The sequence below is a fragment of the Microchirus variegatus genome (assembly GCF_963457635.1).
Source record: "Microchirus variegatus genome assembly, chromosome: 5".
Lineage (NCBI taxonomy): Eukaryota > Metazoa > Chordata > Actinopteri > Pleuronectiformes > Soleidae > Microchirus > Microchirus variegatus.
In genome coordinates, this window is record NC_139806.1 from 16,039,249 (window position 1) to 16,057,449 (window position 18,201).

General features: G+C 41.1%; 1 protein-coding gene across 1 annotated transcript; it reads right to left on the reverse strand.

The window, feature by feature from the left end:
- Positions 1 to 303: 303 nt before the first annotated feature.
- Positions 304 to 17,956, reverse strand: LOC310927261 (uncharacterized protein; the record flags this gene model as incomplete). Its single annotated transcript, XM_083889555.1, has 44 exons — positions 304 to 564; positions 643 to 926; positions 1,027 to 1,215; positions 1,453 to 1,569; positions 1,706 to 1,843; positions 1,995 to 2,102; positions 2,173 to 2,328; positions 2,427 to 2,534; positions 2,767 to 2,895; positions 3,863 to 3,934; positions 4,035 to 4,142; positions 4,709 to 4,816; positions 4,980 to 5,054; positions 5,221 to 5,284; positions 5,499 to 5,677; positions 5,814 to 5,924; positions 6,586 to 6,729; positions 7,371 to 7,457; positions 7,557 to 7,721; positions 7,836 to 8,054; positions 8,217 to 8,324; positions 8,463 to 8,534; positions 8,627 to 8,810; positions 8,933 to 9,039; positions 9,931 to 10,003; positions 10,119 to 10,270; positions 10,412 to 10,501; positions 10,799 to 10,948; positions 11,063 to 11,167; positions 11,365 to 11,428; positions 11,522 to 11,575; positions 11,785 to 11,856; positions 11,935 to 11,979; positions 12,468 to 12,551; positions 12,662 to 12,703; positions 13,002 to 13,064; positions 13,205 to 13,240; positions 13,356 to 13,421; positions 13,652 to 13,768; positions 14,033 to 14,077; positions 14,713 to 14,847; positions 14,983 to 15,054; positions 16,963 to 17,005; positions 17,928 to 17,956. 44 exons carry the CDS (start codon positions 17,954 to 17,956, stop codon positions 304 to 306), a joined length of 4,830 nt encoding a protein of 1,609 aa, XP_083745681.1.
- Between the last annotated feature and the right edge of the window lie 245 nt (positions 17,957 to 18,201).

Sequence of the window (18,201 nt, forward strand, 5' to 3'; positions counted from 1 at the left end):
TTCTGTTGAGAGAAATAAATAAATATGGACTTGAAACCCACTATGGCAAACTGTATCCTGTGGAAATTATTCATTTTCTCCCGTCACAAATATTGACTTTTGAATGATTATAAATGTTAGAACTAAGCATAATCGGCAAAAATTTGAGTACACTTATCAATTATTAAAACATTTCTAATAATAAAAAGCACCTCATTAAAATAAGAAAAAGTGACACCATAATAAAAATAAGCTGTTAAGGTAAAGTTTGCCAGTGTTTACTCTGTAAAACAATTGTAACCTGTAACACACTGCAAAGGATAGTTACTTTCCTCTGAGGCAGACATGGCATTGACTGATTTTTCCACGTTGTTTGTCAGCTGCTTTGATGGTGCCAGGCCTCGGGGAGATAAACTGCTCTGTCTGACTCACAATAGTCAGCCAAAAGCTGTAAAGGTTGGCAAAGTAGTGACAGGAGCCCCGCACACCCTGGCACTCTATGAAGGGGTGAGCTCTGAAATCCTTAAGGCAGCTGCCAGAAGAGGTCAGAGACTGGCCACCACCTTCATCACCTGCACCCGTGTGCTGTGGACAGAAAGGCAGCAGTGGCGAAAATGACATTTTTGTTTTAATTCACAAGTTTAAATCTTTTATTACACTCACCAGGAGGAAGGAATATCCTGTCCACAGACTCCTCCAGCCAGGTGGACATGTGGGAAACGTGTGATCCTGACTGTGGAAAGCCACTGCAGGTGAAACAGTCTCGCACACAACACACCGGCTGATGTGAGATCTGATCTCCTGACCAAACAGTGGCATCATGGGTATGGGAGCAGTGGTGGAGAGCCAGTAGGATTTGTCGTTGCGACTGGAGTATTGACAGGCAGCTTTGTTGCAGTAAGAGAAAGGCATGGTGGAGAAAACAGGAAGGCATGAGCCAGCCTGGCCTATAATGGAGAGAGGTTAAAAAAGGAGAGACGAAGTTGAAGACAAGTTGTATTTTTATATATAAATTCAGCTAATTTCAAGATGTCAGCTGTTTTCTACCCAGGTCCTGTGTGTGAGCCTTCTCCTGTCCCTCCAGGTACACCAGGCTGTAGCCCACCCACAGCTGACTACTGCCTTGAGGGCAGTGAGGCACCTGAACTGACTGGCTGTGGATAACCAAAAGAAAGCCTGAGCTGGCTGTCCCCCTTTGCCCTGGCTCGCCTGGATTGCCAGGTAGACCTGGAGAACCTGGTGGTTGATGTTGATGGAAGGGAAAAGGAAAAGACAAATGGGAGATTAAATTAACTTCTTATAAGAGTCAATCATTTATCGGTAGCCTTGAGAGAAAGGCCACATTTTTATTAGGACTAGTGTCGTACTCAAAGCGACCACAGTGCCTCTAGTAGTAGTGCCCTTACTTTTGGTCTTTCTGACACTAGATTCAATGGTAAGAAGACAAGTATTGTAATGAGACTGAATAGTCACCCTCCGCTCCAATAAATCCTTGCAGACCATGTTCCCCTGGATCTCCAACACGACCTTCAGGGCCAGCAGGACCTGGTTGACCAGGGTGACCCACAGACCCTATGGAACCCTTTTGTCCTGAAACACAGGTACAAACAATTAAGGACACGTATATACACACATGCAGACAACCAACAACACAAAACAAATCCATTCAGACAAACCAGGAAGTGTAAAAGCACACAAACATACTGTATGTATTACAGTGTCTTGCCTTTATACCCTGGACTCCCAGGAGGACCCACATCACCAGGAAATCCCTCAGATCCTGGGGAGCCAATTGGGCCTGGAAGCCCACAGAGAGGCTTCTCTCTGTGTTCACTGATGGAATCACCACGGACACCTTTATGACCTGGTAAAACCATAATACACCGATAACCAGGTGTTGTAGCACTACATTTCAGTTGAGTTGATTTTTGATCCAACTTATTTACCTCTTCTGTGACATTCTACTATCAGTAAAAATGCATTGGTATAGCTTACCCACAGAGCCCCTCACTCACCCCTATTTCCAGGTGGGCCAGGTACTCCCTTTGAGCCCATGGGCCCAGGGTGACCTTGCTGACCTTTGGGTCCTGGAGCGCCCATGAAACCAGTGGCACCTCTCTCACCTATCAATGTGCAACAGTATTTAGAGTAGTAAATAAGTAAGAAGTAATTGCAGTAAATACAATAATGCACCTTCTGGACCAATAAAGCCAGGTTCGCCCTGAAATCCAGGAGTTCCTGGGAGGCCCCTCTCTCCCTTCCGACCTTCTAACCCAGGGAGGCCAATTGGACCTGGGTCACCTTGGTCGGAAATGCCAACACCTGGAGGGCCCGGTTCTCCGGGAGACCCTAATAATCAAACAACATTCCAGATGTTGATAGACAGATTTACAAAGGACAAGCATAAAGATGTACTCAATACCATGAATATAAATAGTCGCACACACCTGGAAGTCCTGAAGGTCCTTCATATCCTATGTCTCCATGGGGTCCTGGTGAAGGTGTGGTACATTCTTTGCCGGGAAAACCAGGTTCTCCTGGGAAGCCTGGAAGACCTGGGAAATAAATGGTAAAAGTTGAATTGCTTCTCTCACAGAGACATCTGTGTGTCATTCATCCAGGTCATTGTCATCACAAGCAAACCTCTGCCAAGGCTGCACAGTTTCCCACTGTGTCGATACACTAAATACAAACTATAAACAGGTATTGAAGCAGCATGATAATGGTAAACCCAGGATGTTTAACGTCAAATTTGTATCGTCTCACAGCCTTCTAGACTGGTTATACCTGGGTCACCAGGTGGGCCCGGCAGGCCTTTAGACCCAGGGTAAGTAGCTCCTGGAGGCCCTGGATGGCCTCTCAGACCTTTGACTCCAGCAAATCCATCCGGTCCCTGAGGTCCAGGGATATCTTTGCCTTCAAGTGATTAGAAAGCACATACCGCATGATCTTGTGATTACTCATGTTTGGAGTTAATTTTATGCTAGGATGTAATGGTGTTATTAACAACACAAAATTAATATTTTGTTTAAGTAGAAATAAACATATTATATCATATATTATCTCAATGTACATAGCAAGGCAGAAACCTTTACAGTGTTAGGCATCAGTCGAGAGAAAAAAGTCCCTTTTAACAGGAAAAAATATCTGACAGAACCATACTCAAAAATGTGTAGCTATCTGCCTCGACCGGTTGGGGTGAAGTGAAAAATGGGGGACAAAGGGGGAGGGAAAGGGAAAGAGACACGCAAGATAGAGACAGAAAAGAGAGACCAGGAGCAGATATATAACAGTTATATCAGGTTATAGGTTAGACAGGACAGTTCTGAATCGTTTATGACATGTTTATTGTACTATATAGTAATATATACATGCAGCAGCATAGATTATTGATATAAATTAAACTGATATCAATTTTAATCATAGCATAATAATGATGGCAATACTACTACTGCTAATGATGATTATAATAATAATAGCCTCCAAACTGGATCTGGATCCTGCAGCCTGCAAGACGAGGACAGAGAGAGAGAGAGAGAGGGGGGGGGGATTTTAAGTTTAACTTTAAATACAGAGAGGGTGTCCACCTCCTGAAGCAGTTCCACAGGAGAGGAGCCTTGCAACTGCTCATTCTGCTCTTACGAAGAGAGAACAACAAATAAGTCTGCATTTCGGTACTGAAGTGATCTGTTGGCATGATAAGGAACAACTAGTTATTTAAGGTAAGACAAGGCCTGATCATTAAGTACTTTGTATGTGAGGAGGAACATTTTACACTGAAATCCAAGCAGAGAATGAACACAGAAACCAACACCGCAAGAAACATAAAAGACATACAAGTTGATATTTGTTTTTGTTTACATGATCCTTTTATATATCTTACCATTTGATCCCTTCATCCCTTTTGGACCCCTAAGTCCATCCAATCCATTCAAACCTGGTGGCCCAGGAAGCCCTGCCATGAGATCACAATACAACATAAGAAGTGTCTTTAGTGTGTGTGTCCTGTCTAAACTGTATAATAATGGAACAAACAATGGATGTTACTTAGGCACCTGAGGGTCCATATGGGCCTGGTGGACCCGGTGGTCCCAGACCTCCATGATCACCTGGAATACCTGGCAAACCCGGACTACCACATAGGCCACGAGGCCCAGGGAAGCCTACATGCACACACACAAAGGTGAATAGAAACATTACATATCCTCAACCAATTTTCATCTGGAGAGCATCATAAACTGCTGCTTTGTCATGTCCCTTCGTGTCAGAAAGGGACGCACTGGACTCTGTTTCTAATATAAACCCACTGGTGGCACATTTGGACACGTTCAACTGATATTAAAATTAGGGCCCAGAAAAGACCGGAGGTGAGGTGTTAGGAATCAGGTAAGGCTTAGGGAATATTTATTTTTATTTATATCATGAGCATTTCCATGACCAATAATAAATGGATGGACACTCAGGACAGCAGCTCTTAGCATCTAAAGGGGCTGCCCGTGTTTAGCTGCGGAAACATACCCCATGCTTCTCTAAGGCTATGCCGAGGGACGTGATAGAGTGGCAGTTTACGACACTTTTGGAATTCATTGCAATTGTATACAACTGTGCAATATCTCAGTACGGATTCTTTTCTCTTGTCTTGTGTATAGGAAAACAGATTATTGCTGTAATTAAGTTAATTATTGCTGCAGTAGATTGGTTCCCAAGTTCAGATATAATAGGAAATCACCTGATCCTCTTCTTCCTCCTGGTTCCCCTGGAATGCCTGGTTGTCCAGGTTGTCCCGGTCTTCCCCTGGATCCTGGGTCACCTGAGTCTCCCGGCTGCCCTCTGGGAGCTAGAAGCAATTGTGCAGATATATATTTTCTATATCATGTGCTGTATACCTATTACATAGTCTTGGAAACTCCCACCACTCCTTCCTTACTTTCCTAGTTCCGGTTTGTCATTTGAAGTATTTTTGTGAAGCAAATGTTCTGTTGAGTATGGCATTATCTTACCACGTGGCCCGTTCTCCCCAGGCAATCCTTTGGGTCCAGGTGGACCAGGCAGTCCATTTGACATTCCTGGATCACCTTTAACAGATTTAGAGAGGTTTCAGCAGTTACATCCAACTAATTGAAGCATGTTAGAGAGTGTGAGTGTGAATTGTCCTGTTTTACACACCTAGTCCTTTATATGTATCCTAAAATATCACATACCATGAGCACATTCACCAGTACGCAAAACAGTCGTACTCACCCTTAGCACCAGGGAATCCTGGTAGCCCTGGTATCCCCCTATGTCCCATAAGTCCTGGATCTCCCTGTATCAGACATTAGTGTGACATATATCAGACATTTCAAACAAGAATGTATGGTTTTATCGTTAGCATGCTTTGTCATTTTATTGAATATGACTCAATCTCATTTACTTTTTTAATGTTTTTGGGTATTGACAAGACATACACTATAAACTGCAAAACCAGACACTTCTCACTGAATTAAAATACATTTAGTCAAATTCAGTTAAATGCGTACCGGATCTCCAGCCTGTCCAGGATATCCCCTTGGACCAGGGAAACCTTTGATTCCAGGGCGACCAGTAAGCCCTGGGATTCCTGCACCCCCTGGGGTACCAATGCTACCCTTAAACCCCGGAGGACCAGGCCATCCATCAAGCCCCACCTCACCTGGTATTCCTCTTACACCCTTCAAGCCTGTAAGGGACAAAAACAAACCAAAAGCTATGTTACAAGTTTTACAATTTGTGTATCAAGTAAATTATACAATGTTTATTTAGCAAAAATATGTTTATGTTAATATAAATGCATAAGTAAAGTGAAATCTTAATGCCTGCTAATCCTTGTTGGCCTGGTTGCCCCCTCCATCCTGGTAGTCCTGCTGGGCCTTTAGTCACATTCACAATCATCGCTGGGCCTAATAATCCTGGTAGACCAGGTAAACCTGGATTGATCACAAAGATGAGTCTGATTTGGAAATCAAACTGAAAACAGCTCAACTCAAGAAACTAAATAACAGTTCAGTCAGACAACTCAAGTTTGAATGTTAGAATGTTTATTGCATCACAATACAAATGGTTTCATTTTGGCGTCCAGGCTCCGACTTAATCACTTCCCACAGAGCAGCGAGTGTGAGGGGTCTTCCTTTCTTTCTTTTTCATTCCTCATGATTGACACTTTTCTCACTTTTTTTTGAATAATGACAAATTGGTTTCAACTTGCGGTGTCCAATATGTTTGGTCTCCTATTGAGCCTTTTCTGATTTGTCTCAGGGAGGCTATAACATCACTCCAGATAGAGCCTTGGATGCTGGGGTGGAGGTGGGGCTTAAAGCACGAGCAGCAACACTAGTGTAGGCTCGTGGTGGCAGTGTTAGTCGGGGAGTGATGGGATATTTTGCTAAACTAAAATACCCCGCAAAATTGAAAGGGAGTGTATGTGAGGCATGTCTTATGGATAATAAAATGAGTTGAGTGCCAGAACTTGCTTGCAGGCTTGCATCATTTATGTTGTATGGCTCTCCTTTCAACCAATTGTTGACGTATGTCCACTATTATGTAATGGACAAGCTGATCAACGCCAAGGTGACTGCAACATATACTTACCTTTATTACCAGGCAGTCCTGGGTCTCCTGTGTCCCCTACTCGACCATTAAAGCCTCTCTCTCCCCGTTTACCTCTGGGTCCTGGAAGTCCAGGACGATCTGGTAAGCCTCTTGTCCCAGTCCTTCCAGGGTAGCCAGTTTCACCTGGATGAATTGACAAGAAAATCTAATTTCAGTCATGTCAGTTTACAGATATAATACATACTGACTAGCAGATTTTTTTTAAAACATAGGACAAGAAGTGAATGTCCATTCTTAAAGGTGCCATATGTAAGAATGTGGCCAAAAACGGTTACTACATTCAAATTCAAAATACCAACGTCTTTTAGGTTTCTTTTTCTGATGTAACTGGCAACCCATGGTTGCTCGGCAGCTGAGACTCTACTGACTGCAATGTTTGGTAGACAGCGGTAAGGTGGCGCCACATGCCAAAACATGATTTCAAAACATAAACATGATTTGAAGGCTGCAAAATATTTTTTTAATGCAAATATTTTGGCTGTACTGTTGTTGAGTTCAGTTTGTTATATGAATATTATTCCTGAGTCTCGGTGACATATTAGGAGGATTATATGGCCAGTTGCTTTAGATTTATTACATAAAGCACCTTTAAATGTGGAGATACAACATTTTTTTTAATAAACTAAAGCTTTTAACAGACTTACAAAAATAAAATAAAGATAAACTAAGTAAGTAACTAAAACCTTTTAGTCCTGGTAAACCATCGTTCCCAGGATCTCCTAAACGGCCAGTGTTGCCACTTTGTCCTGGATTTCCTGCCACACCTGGAAGGCCAGGAAATCCTTTCACACCCTTCGGTCCATGACCAGGTGGACCAGCATCTCCTTTTAAACCCTTCTGACCAGAGTAACCTACATAAAAAGAAAATATATTAATGTAGCGTTAGATGGCTGTGAAGAAAAAAGTGCCTTTTATAGTTAAATCTACAATTTTGCCTATAGCATGATTACCTGGTACTCCTGTATTTCCAGGGTTTCCTGGAGGGCCTGGAGGGCCTATGGTTCCATGCAAGTCACAAACAGTACAAGGCGGGCCTGGGAGACCAGTGGCACCAGGGTCACCATTGACTCCCGGTTCTCCTTTACGACCTGGCTGTCCAGGATAGCCTTGTATGCCTGTTTTTAAATTACACCAGTGACCAATGGTTTCAATCACTGTATGTAGGATTTTTGTGTGATACCTTAGCTGTTTGGTGATTCAGTTTTGTCACCTAAACTAGCACAGTTTACCTGAAGACCCAGAATTTCCAGGAAAGCCACGAAGTCCCTTTGTCCCCGTATGTCCAGGCAGACCAGGTGGGCCAGTAGCACCTGGGCTGGCGGAGAAAACATCTCCTGTTGCACCTTTTCTGCCAGGAAGTCCTGGTAACCCAGGAGGGCCTGGAGGGCCATCCTGGCTAATCCCAATGGGGCCAGGATCACCTGAATCTCCATTTAAACCCGGAATTCCTATAATAAGTAGAAAAGACCTGTAAGCACACAAATCATCCTGCAAGGTATGTTATTTTTGAATTGTAAAATCGGTTGAATATCCACATCCTCTAACCCAAACACAAACCTTAAATCTTTGTGATTTTTAAACATAAACAGAAAAAAGTATAATGTCATTACCTGGCAGACCAGTTCTTACAGAATCACCATCATTTCCTTTCATGCCTTTGTGACCTGAGGGTCCTGGAACCCCGGGGAGACCATCTCTTCCTGCCATACCAGGAATCCCTAACAGGCAAACCATACAAATGGACTGATGATTTCAAGGGTCATAAAATATGCATTCTAAATAACAAATGGCTTACTGTGGATGTACTACTTTGAATTTTTCTTTGCGATATGATGCCTAACACTTGCAAGATTTACCTGGGGAACCTGGCTCACCCTTAGGACCAGGTGACCCAATCTCATCTTCATGGCAGCAGATCTCAATTTCACCTGGTTACAAAAACACAGCATGTTATTGAGTGCATGACACTTAGCTGTGGGAAAGGGTTACAACCAAGTGGAATTTTGTCTCATCTCCTGACCTGGAGAACCTGATCGCCCAGGAAATCCTGGCAGTCCAGGAGATCCGTGATTTCCTTTAGGTCCTGGTGGCCCAGGAAGGCCTGGAAAACCAGGCCCTGGAGGGCCCACAGTCCCTGGAATTCCTTTGGGTCCAGCAAAACCAGGGTAACCTTTAGGGCCATGTAATGCTGTATATCCAGCACCCTGAAACAATTATAGTAGCATAGAGGAAGAATTTATTAAATCTCTGATTAACCTAGAACAATTTAAGAATCCCTCACTTTCATGAACTACATTTTCACAGTTTTTAAATAGTACACACTCACTGGTGGTCCAGGGTCTCCTGTAGGGCCAGGGTGTCCATCCTGTCCTGGTAAACCTGTTGCCCCTGTGGGACCAGGATACCCAGGCACTCCATGGTCACCCTTGGTGCCTTTCAATAACAAGAGTAGATATTAAACTGGACAGGTTACTCTTGGTGCCTGCCAGGCTATATGGATTACACATATTTTTGTAGTAGTATACATGTAGTAGACCACAAACTGTTTTGGAAATCACACATATATTACATTAAATGTAAACTATTGTTGTGCCCTATGTCATACTGTGTCGACATTTGGGGACCACTTACAAAACAAACTTAGATTCTATAATAACACTTCAGAAAATAGCAATTAGGATAATAAATACAGTTGGACATCTGGATTCCACTAATCATCACTAATGCATATTCTGAAACATTGGAGATCATTTTGTGCAGTGCATACAACATTCCAGTTTGCATTAAAACATTCTTTATTTATGTTTGAAACTATTAAAGCGAGAACAAATATTAAATACAGATGTGTGTCAGTTTTAGGGGTAAAGCTATGGAACAAGCTCAATTATGAAATTAAATTGTGTCAAACTCTTTTGGGGTTCAAAAAAGTTTGAAATTTAAAGTATTTACAGCTTATAATGCAAAGTGAAGTCTAGTACTATAATTTTAAGTGCCTCGTTCTCACATATCTGATTTTCTAAGTGTTGTACAGGATGGGCAAAATAAGCCATGGGCTTCAGCCTATTCCTTTTTGAGTTATTGGTATAATTGTGTTTACTTTTTATATTAATTTAACCAAAATAAAGACATTCATTCATTCATAGTATTGATGATGCCACATTAACTGTGTAATCGATAACAAAAACATCAAATATGTGTTGAAGTATCAATAAGTGTGTTACATTTGCATATCATAAACGTAGAATAATATCCACTGTTCTGTAAAGAAGTTGTTCATTAGTTTTTGAAACATCAATAATAACAATATTGTGTGCGGGCGCCCACCTTTACCACCGACCACAAAAGAGTCACCCTTCCGTCCCTTCTGTCCTTTTAAACCGGCAATTCCTTGAAAGCCCTAAGAAAAAAAGTCAAACACTAAATAAATGTCTTTGGCCTTAACAATGAACAAACTTTTAACCGTGTTTTAGAAATGGCATTTATTTATATGGAAAGAGTTAGGATCTCCTTACTTGTGGTCCTCGTGAACCCTCAGCTCCTCTTGATCCAGGGTCACCTTTAATTCCTTGACTTCCAGGTAACCCTGGAGGTCCTGGATGACCTCGTGGACCAGGTAGCCCTTCGTTTCCCCCACCAAATGTACATTCGCAGTCCCCAGGGCACCCTTGAGGAGAAAAGGATGTCATGTACAGTAAATGTCATGATTGTCTTGATTTTATATTCTAACAAAAGGCATTTGGCACAGAGAAGGACATTCTTTGACAGTGGGATCATCAGATAATGCACAATAATTGTCAGCGATCACCTTTAATTCCTTTGGGCCCTTGGTTTCCAGTAGGTCCTCCAGATCCTGGGTCTCCAGGGTCACCTGGGTCACCAGGCTCACAGTAATAATCTGTAGGATCAAACAAACAAATATTGATCAAGAAGTAATTCCAATACAAAATTGAATGCAAAGTAAATCAATAACAACAAACAAATAAAAGAGAAAACTTACCTCCACATCCTAACCAGATCCAATTAAGTAAGACATACCATAAACAAACAAAATCACAAGTATTATTCAAGTCAACATATACAAATACATTTGGCTTATTGAAATCAACACAAAAACTGACATGAAAAACATATATTATTATAGCGCTATTATTAAACACACTCTTGTGCTATAAGCATTTGGGAACATAGATACCTGGACGACCAGGGAGGCCTCCGACACCTTTAGGACCAGGAAATCCTTTAATTCCTCTTGGTCCCGTCAGTGGTTTGATTTCAAAACTGTACCTTCCTGGTTCTCCTTTGTAGCCCTTTGGACCGCGGGGCCCTTGTTGACCAGGAAGACCTGCTTCTTCTACAAAGGTGTGAGTGATAATGTGCCATTTGTAGTGTAATTGTGCATTACACGAGAAACCGAAGAGTTTAATTCAGAGAACTGTGATGAAGGTCCAACTCTGACCTGGTACTGTTACCCCTGGTGGGCCAGTTGGTCCTGGCAGACCCTGATATCCAGGGTCACCTGGCAGTCCAGATGTTCCTGGATACCCCTGCTCACCTTTAGCACCTGGAACAGACACAGAATAATAAGGGCAATTTTTGTCATCCAAGAACTCTGTTGGACTTAAGCACAACATTTAAAGTCTAAAGTGAGCTATTATAAAATAAATGACAAAAGAAGAAAACAATAGAAAAGACTATACAATTGAAGTGACAAATCTTATCTCAAGCAAGGACCAGGGATGAGAGAGTAAATGTTTTCACCTCTGGCATCACTCCCATTTTGGAAGTGTCGGGGACCAGGGAGACCTTGATCTCCTGAGTAACCCTGTAACAACAAAAAACAAAAGTAAACTATTGTCAAATAAATGCTGTTGATCCATTGGCCAACCACAAGAGGGCCAGGAGCAGGAGCGCTTACCTTTGGTCCAGTTCTTCCAATGAGACCTGGAAGTCCTTGCTCTCCACTAAAACCCTGAAAATGTACCATTGTATTTAACTTGAAACCCATTGTTTTAGTAGGCCAACTACAGCATGGGAAGGGAACATACCTCCGGTCCTGGTTGTCCTTCCCTACCAGGCCCTCCTGAAAGACCCTATAGCAGAAACGGTTAAACGTATGGTGTGTGTGTGTGTGTATACATGTGTTTGTCTGAAATTATGAAGTCAGATTAATTCACCTACCCTAAGTCCAGGAAATCCAATGATTCCTTGCTCTCCCTTAATTCCTTGCCTGGCATAGTCGTCTATATCCCTCTATAAAGAAAAACAATCTGAATGCCCTTTCCCTCTTTTTGACACAGGTTGTAGGCAAACATGTAAGATAAAACTCACTGCTTCGCCTTTTGGTCCACATGGTCCAGGCACACCTTTGTCTCCCTGAGAAGCAGAGAAGAGGAGACATAATGTAGCTCCGATGTAGCATGGGAAAGTATGGAATCTGATTAGAGTAATTACCAGGTCTGTGTGGGCAGTGTGTGCGCAGAAGTAAAAATGAATACAGAAAACATTTGTGCTTCCAGATTATTTCTCTTCATTCTATTGATGCAGAATCCTGCTGAAAATTCAAAATGTCTAAAATGAAATTGTCGACCAAGTTTATCTTTGCTGTTCTTGTGGCGTTTGCAAATTAGCAAATTAGTTAGCACATTTTGATCGAGTCAAGAGTGGAGGTCAAAATCAGGACAAACAAGAATATAGTATTGTGCGTGTATTGAATGTGTATTGTGTATTTTTCAGTACAGTTAGTTCTCTCATCATGGCTCGATTGATATAAACTCTCACAGCAGTATACTACATCCCAGTGCTTCACTGCTGATGTGGTACTGGGCAGTTGATGTATGTATGTGTTGATGCTTTGTCTTCACCTTGTAGCCTTTGAGTGGAAGAAAGTCTGGAGGAAATTCGATGATTTCTTCTGGTCCTGGAAGGCCAGGTGGGCCTTGTTCACCCTGAAATATGCAATATTTATGTACATTTATGATATACAGTAATTTAAAGTAGCATGCATTGACACACACACACACACAGTTGATGTCCAAAGTCAAAAATGGTTTCTTACATCATCACCTTTATCACCGGCAAGTGATCCTCCAGGGTTGCCCTTAACAGGAAATACAATATTGGTAAAGTTTAAGTTATAGTAAATTATTAAATGCAGCACTACCGAAAACTATGAAGACAGTTGACTCACTCGCGGTCCTCTAACACCTCTCGGTCCTTGCAAGCCCTAAACAGAAACGTATACAATGGCACATATTTTCATGTTTAAATCACTGCTTTCGTTGTTGTGTATATGAAAAATGTTGGCGGTGTGATATGTTGCTTACCATGCATGTATAGTCTACAATTATCGCAACATGCATAACTTAAAAATTCACCCCTATTTTTGTTTATTTTACCTTTGGTCCAGGATGGCCAGGGAGTCCAATACTCCCTTTACGTCCAATGTGTCCTTTTCCACCCTGAGTAGAAAAGAAATTGTTATATTTAAAAGATAAAACATGAATCATCTCTAAGTATAGGCTGAAAACATTGAATCCATGTATAGAACACAATAAGAGTACATAAGAGAACAACATCTCTTTAAAAAACAGCAACATACAGGTAAACCGGGGTCTCCATGTCTACCACGCTCCCCCTGCATAAAACAAAACAGAAGATGTGACATGAAGATGAAATGGTGCAGTGGGATTTGAACTTGGGTATTCAGTCCTTTTTATAATCTGGATTTCTCTAGTGGGTGAGGAACTTACAGGAGGTCCTGGAGAGACGGAGCCATACTGAGGTTCTCCTTTAATTCCTTTCGAACCAGGTAGTCCCTGACAAAAATAAAAATGTCATTATTCATGATTTATATCTGCAGATTTGTCATCTGCACCCTCATGCTGCCAGTTTCCCCATTCTACCATCTAAAGGTGTTCTACACTGGGCTTGTTTTCATTGATATGAAATTTGTGGACACTAGACAGCCATTATTAACGCAGTTAACATTAACAACACTGCATAAGTCCATGGATTTTGCTGTTCTTTTAAACAGTCCTTTACTCACCGGTGACCCATGGAAACCATCCAAACCAGAAATGCCAGGGACTCCTTGTTGGCCCCGTGTCCCATTACAGCCATCCAGTCCTGGCACACCAGGCTCACCACCTGCTCCAGGATGACCCTGAACATCAAACAGTCACATATGGTGATGTTTTTGCACAGTATTTTTTTTTTTACCAGACATGCAAGAAGTGTAACTTGATGTGTCCACTAGAGGGCATATTAGACACATAATTCAAATGATTGCGTCATCCTCTCTGGAGTATGCCATTTATATGTGAAATGACTTTACTTGAGCACTGTCATCTTTTCAAAACAAAAAAAAAGAAAAAACATGTTTGAAAATGGATTAAAAATGTAAATGTAAATGATGAAAAATACTCACTAATGAGCCATCATTACCAGGGAAACCAGGAGAACCAATCTTGCCCTGAAATGTAAAAAGAGAGAAAAGTTCATCAGTCATTTTCTGATTCTATCTGTACTTCTTATTTTTAGTCATTGGTACAATTTGCAGATTTTTTAGACTTAAAGGGGAAATAAGTAGTTTATATTGCCATCTAGAGGAGAGGCTGAAATTTACAACAAAGAACTGCTCCTCTGCTCACCCCCTCCCTTCCCTGAGCGCTACGGTATCCGCAGCTGGTCAAATGTCGTCCTCCACGTCTTTCTCCGTGTCAGCAGATGAGGTTCGTGAGGTGAGGGAGAGGGCGAGCTACCACGGCCGTAGCAGATGAAGCGGAGAGAGAGGAGGCGGGACTTCCGCTACAAGTAAAGAGACGCTTGTTTTGTTCTCTCGCGTTTGTCCTTACAGGCTCCGGTAGAAACATGGCGTCTCACTGCTAACAGTGGCTATGCAACCGCGGTCCGCGGTCATGTTATTTGACTTTTTGAAACAATACGAAAATGAAACAAAAACTATTATACAGCGACTAGACAATGCAGGAGCACATAATATGTATAAAAAAGTGGATTTTGGGTTTTATAAACCCATAAATACTACATATTGTACCTTTAAATGTGAGATTACACAGATATAACATGCACAGGAACATTTGCACTAACACGGTCTCCTTTAAGTCCATCTGAGCCTTGTAATCCCTCTGATCCCCTCCTGCCTTTTTCTCCAGGTGGCCCTATACGTCCCCATGGGCCCATTGGTCCCTTGGAGCCTTGCACACCTGGCTTCCCTGGAGCCCCCTGCAAACAGAAAAGTCTTACATAATACAATATCTTAACTTAAACTGTAGAAAATGATATATTTCACTTTCTGCTGCTATACCTATGTTTTTCCACAACAAAAATTGGAGTGTTAAAGAATAAAAATGTTTGTACCCGTGCACCTTTGGCAGGAAGACATTGGCATATGGAGCAGTTTCTACCTTGACATGGACCCTCAACTTGCCCCTGGAACAATAAAGAGACACAAATCCTAGGCTGTAAATGAAGTAAGACAGTGGTTCTCAAACTTTTTATACCAAATAGTGAGAAAATATTAAGCTCTCCAAGTAACACCATTATCGCCAATGTTAAAATTCAGTGGTGTAAAGAGGCAGATTTATACCCAATAAGATAATTTGCTCTCTCATCAACCTGTGAACTTAGATTAAGATGGAGCTAAGAGAGATAAGGTGACTCTAATTATCATTATTTAATGTATTTTTTTTTTTTATCTGTTTCATTTTCAATACACATTCCCATGAAAATTCCTTGGCACCACTACGATCACATACCCTCTGATTTCCCTCCAAGTACCACCAGGGGAAACTCGCGTACCACTGAAGGTACACGTGCCATACTTTGAGAACAGAGCAGATGAAAGTATGGGATAGTGCACATCTGCCACCATGGGAATTCACACATTTCCCAGCACTGATTAGATTGTGTTCTTTCTCACACTCTCACTCTCACACTTCCAGATACCAGAATACCAACACATGTGTTTGTGTGTGTGGGCTTGTACTTGTTACCTCTTTAGGACCCTTTTCTGGTATAGACACTGACCTCGTCATGACCAGTAGTAGTCCTCATGGAGACCAAAATCTGGTCCCAACCTCATTTCTGGAGCTGGTTAAGTTAAGGTTAGGGTCAGGCATTAAGTGGAAAACACTTTGTTTAGGCCGTCCAAATGAAGTGTCCTCAAACCTGTGTGTGTGTGTACTGTGTAGAGATGTCACAAATATTTGGGCAATATTTACTTAATACTTGAAACCGTTTACTCTGATAAAATAGTATTCATATGTACATCTGCTAATGCGCTTGTCCCATTTTCTGTTTTCGGTCCAGCTGTGTTATTTATCTACAACACATGACTGCCTTTAAGATAGACTAAAGTGTCCCTTAACCCCCGCATTGGTATAACCCGCAGTATAATATACTGCAGCACTTTTAATAGAACACATATTATGTGTTCTATTAAAAGTGCCAATAATTCCTGTACGTTTCCTGTAGGTAAAACATAAGTGGAGCAATACAAGTGCATCATTTACATCAAGGAACTTCACTGGACACTTCGTAATTTTAAAAGCAAAATGTAAACACAATATTGGTACAGTATATGGCGAACCATGTACCCCCCCCGAAGCCTTGTAAGTGCAGTGACTGTGAAAGCATCAGTTTCCGTTCTGTGGAGGGTTCACGTTGGGTGACTGCTGTTTGTGACAAGGCCAGACAACTTTCTTGGCTAATGTATCAGCAGAATTAAACTTTTCCTTGTGGGTGTCAAACAAGATTTCTGTCCAAAGTTTTCACCACAGTTGTTCAGTAACTACTCATCATCAATAATTAATCATATTGTAACATTTTTGTTCCATGCCCAATTCCCAATTTACATTAAATGACAAACCAGGAAAGAATACACTACCTTTCAAAAGTTTGGGGTCACGTATATGTGTCCTTATTTTTGTAATATATAATATATAAATATTTTTAATGGATTATACATTAAATACATACAGGCCAATTTCCAGCAACCATCTCTCCAGTGTTCTAATGGTACATTGTGTTTTCCACACGCATTCGAAGGCTATTGGATGATTAGAAAACCCTTGTGCAATTGTGTTAGCACAGCTGAAAACAGTTTTGAAATCATTATTTCAAATCTTGTCAATGTCTTGACTATATTTTCCATTCATTTTGCAACCCTTTTGATGAATAAAAGTGTGACTTTTAATGGAAAACACATAACATTGTATAGGTGACACCAAACTTTTGAACGGTAATTCACAAGTATATTGATGTTTTTGACAACATTCATTGAATTAATTAGTGAACATAAACCATACATTGTAGTGGAACCAGGTAGAGCAGACTTACTGCTTTGACCTGCTGCACAAAGATGGTCAGCACAAGGATCCACCTGTGAAGGTAATAATGGTAAAAGATAAATAATTTGTGGTCTGGCAGATACTGAATTACTTCACATAATGATTAATTCACCATTAATGGCAGAACAGTAATAAAGAGAGCCTAGAATGTTTGATGGTGATCTCATTATTTCAGTTTACTGTCAGCATAATATAATAATCCACAGAATTTGTGGCAAGAAAAATCATCATCTGTGGTGCGCTTAGAAGAGGGAAACGACCAGATTTTGTCTACTCATTTACTCATTGCACTGCAATTGCTCAAATGTGTTGAAATGGAGTGTTTTATGTCTTTATGAGACATATGTTGTCATGTTTACGCTATCATTTTAATTGCTTAGTGCAACAGGGCTCATCACACATTGGCTATTTAAAAAGTAATCCATGTACATACAGTATAATAGTACTAACAATAATCCAATTCAATCCAATAATAAAGTATGTCAGTATTGATACTCACATGAGGGGCCACAAACTCACGACAGAAAATGAGGATCTCATCTCTCATGTGATCAGTTTGCTTTACAGGTGGGTATTTGAGTCAGTGCTGCCCCCTGTGGTGGATAAAAGAAAATATGATGCACCAAAGTCAGCCACTTAATGTTCAAAAAAAAAAGTAAAAATACAACAATAATAATAAAAATGACTTTATTTATAAAGCACTTTTCATACATTAAAAGATGTAGCACACACTGCCTTACAAGTTTAAAAACAGCCCAACCCGCACCACCCAGACCCCCAACACACACAAATACAGGCACATGAACACACACGCACACTCATACATACATACACACACATAAACAAGATCTACGAAACGTGTTGCTATAGTAAGTACAACTGTGTTTACAAAAATCATACAATCAGCAGATAATGATCAGTTCATCATGCACACCTTTTTTTTTTTTAACTCACCCACATTCGGAGGCTGAGGTTATCTTCATGAAAGTTTGTTCCATTCAAAGTGAGGGAAAGATTCAATCTGATCTCCAGACTCAGTATTAGCAACAACCAAACCGAGTGACTGCCACCGTTTGTCAGCTCAGGGGTGAGATGAGGAGAAAAGGATGAGTGAGGATTGTGGTTGGCTGCATCTCTCAGTTCAGACCTCCTACCTCTCCAGAATTAAGTTAAACAACTTCTCTGTTTTGTCTATCAAGGCACAAAAACTCACATGGGGAACTTTGAT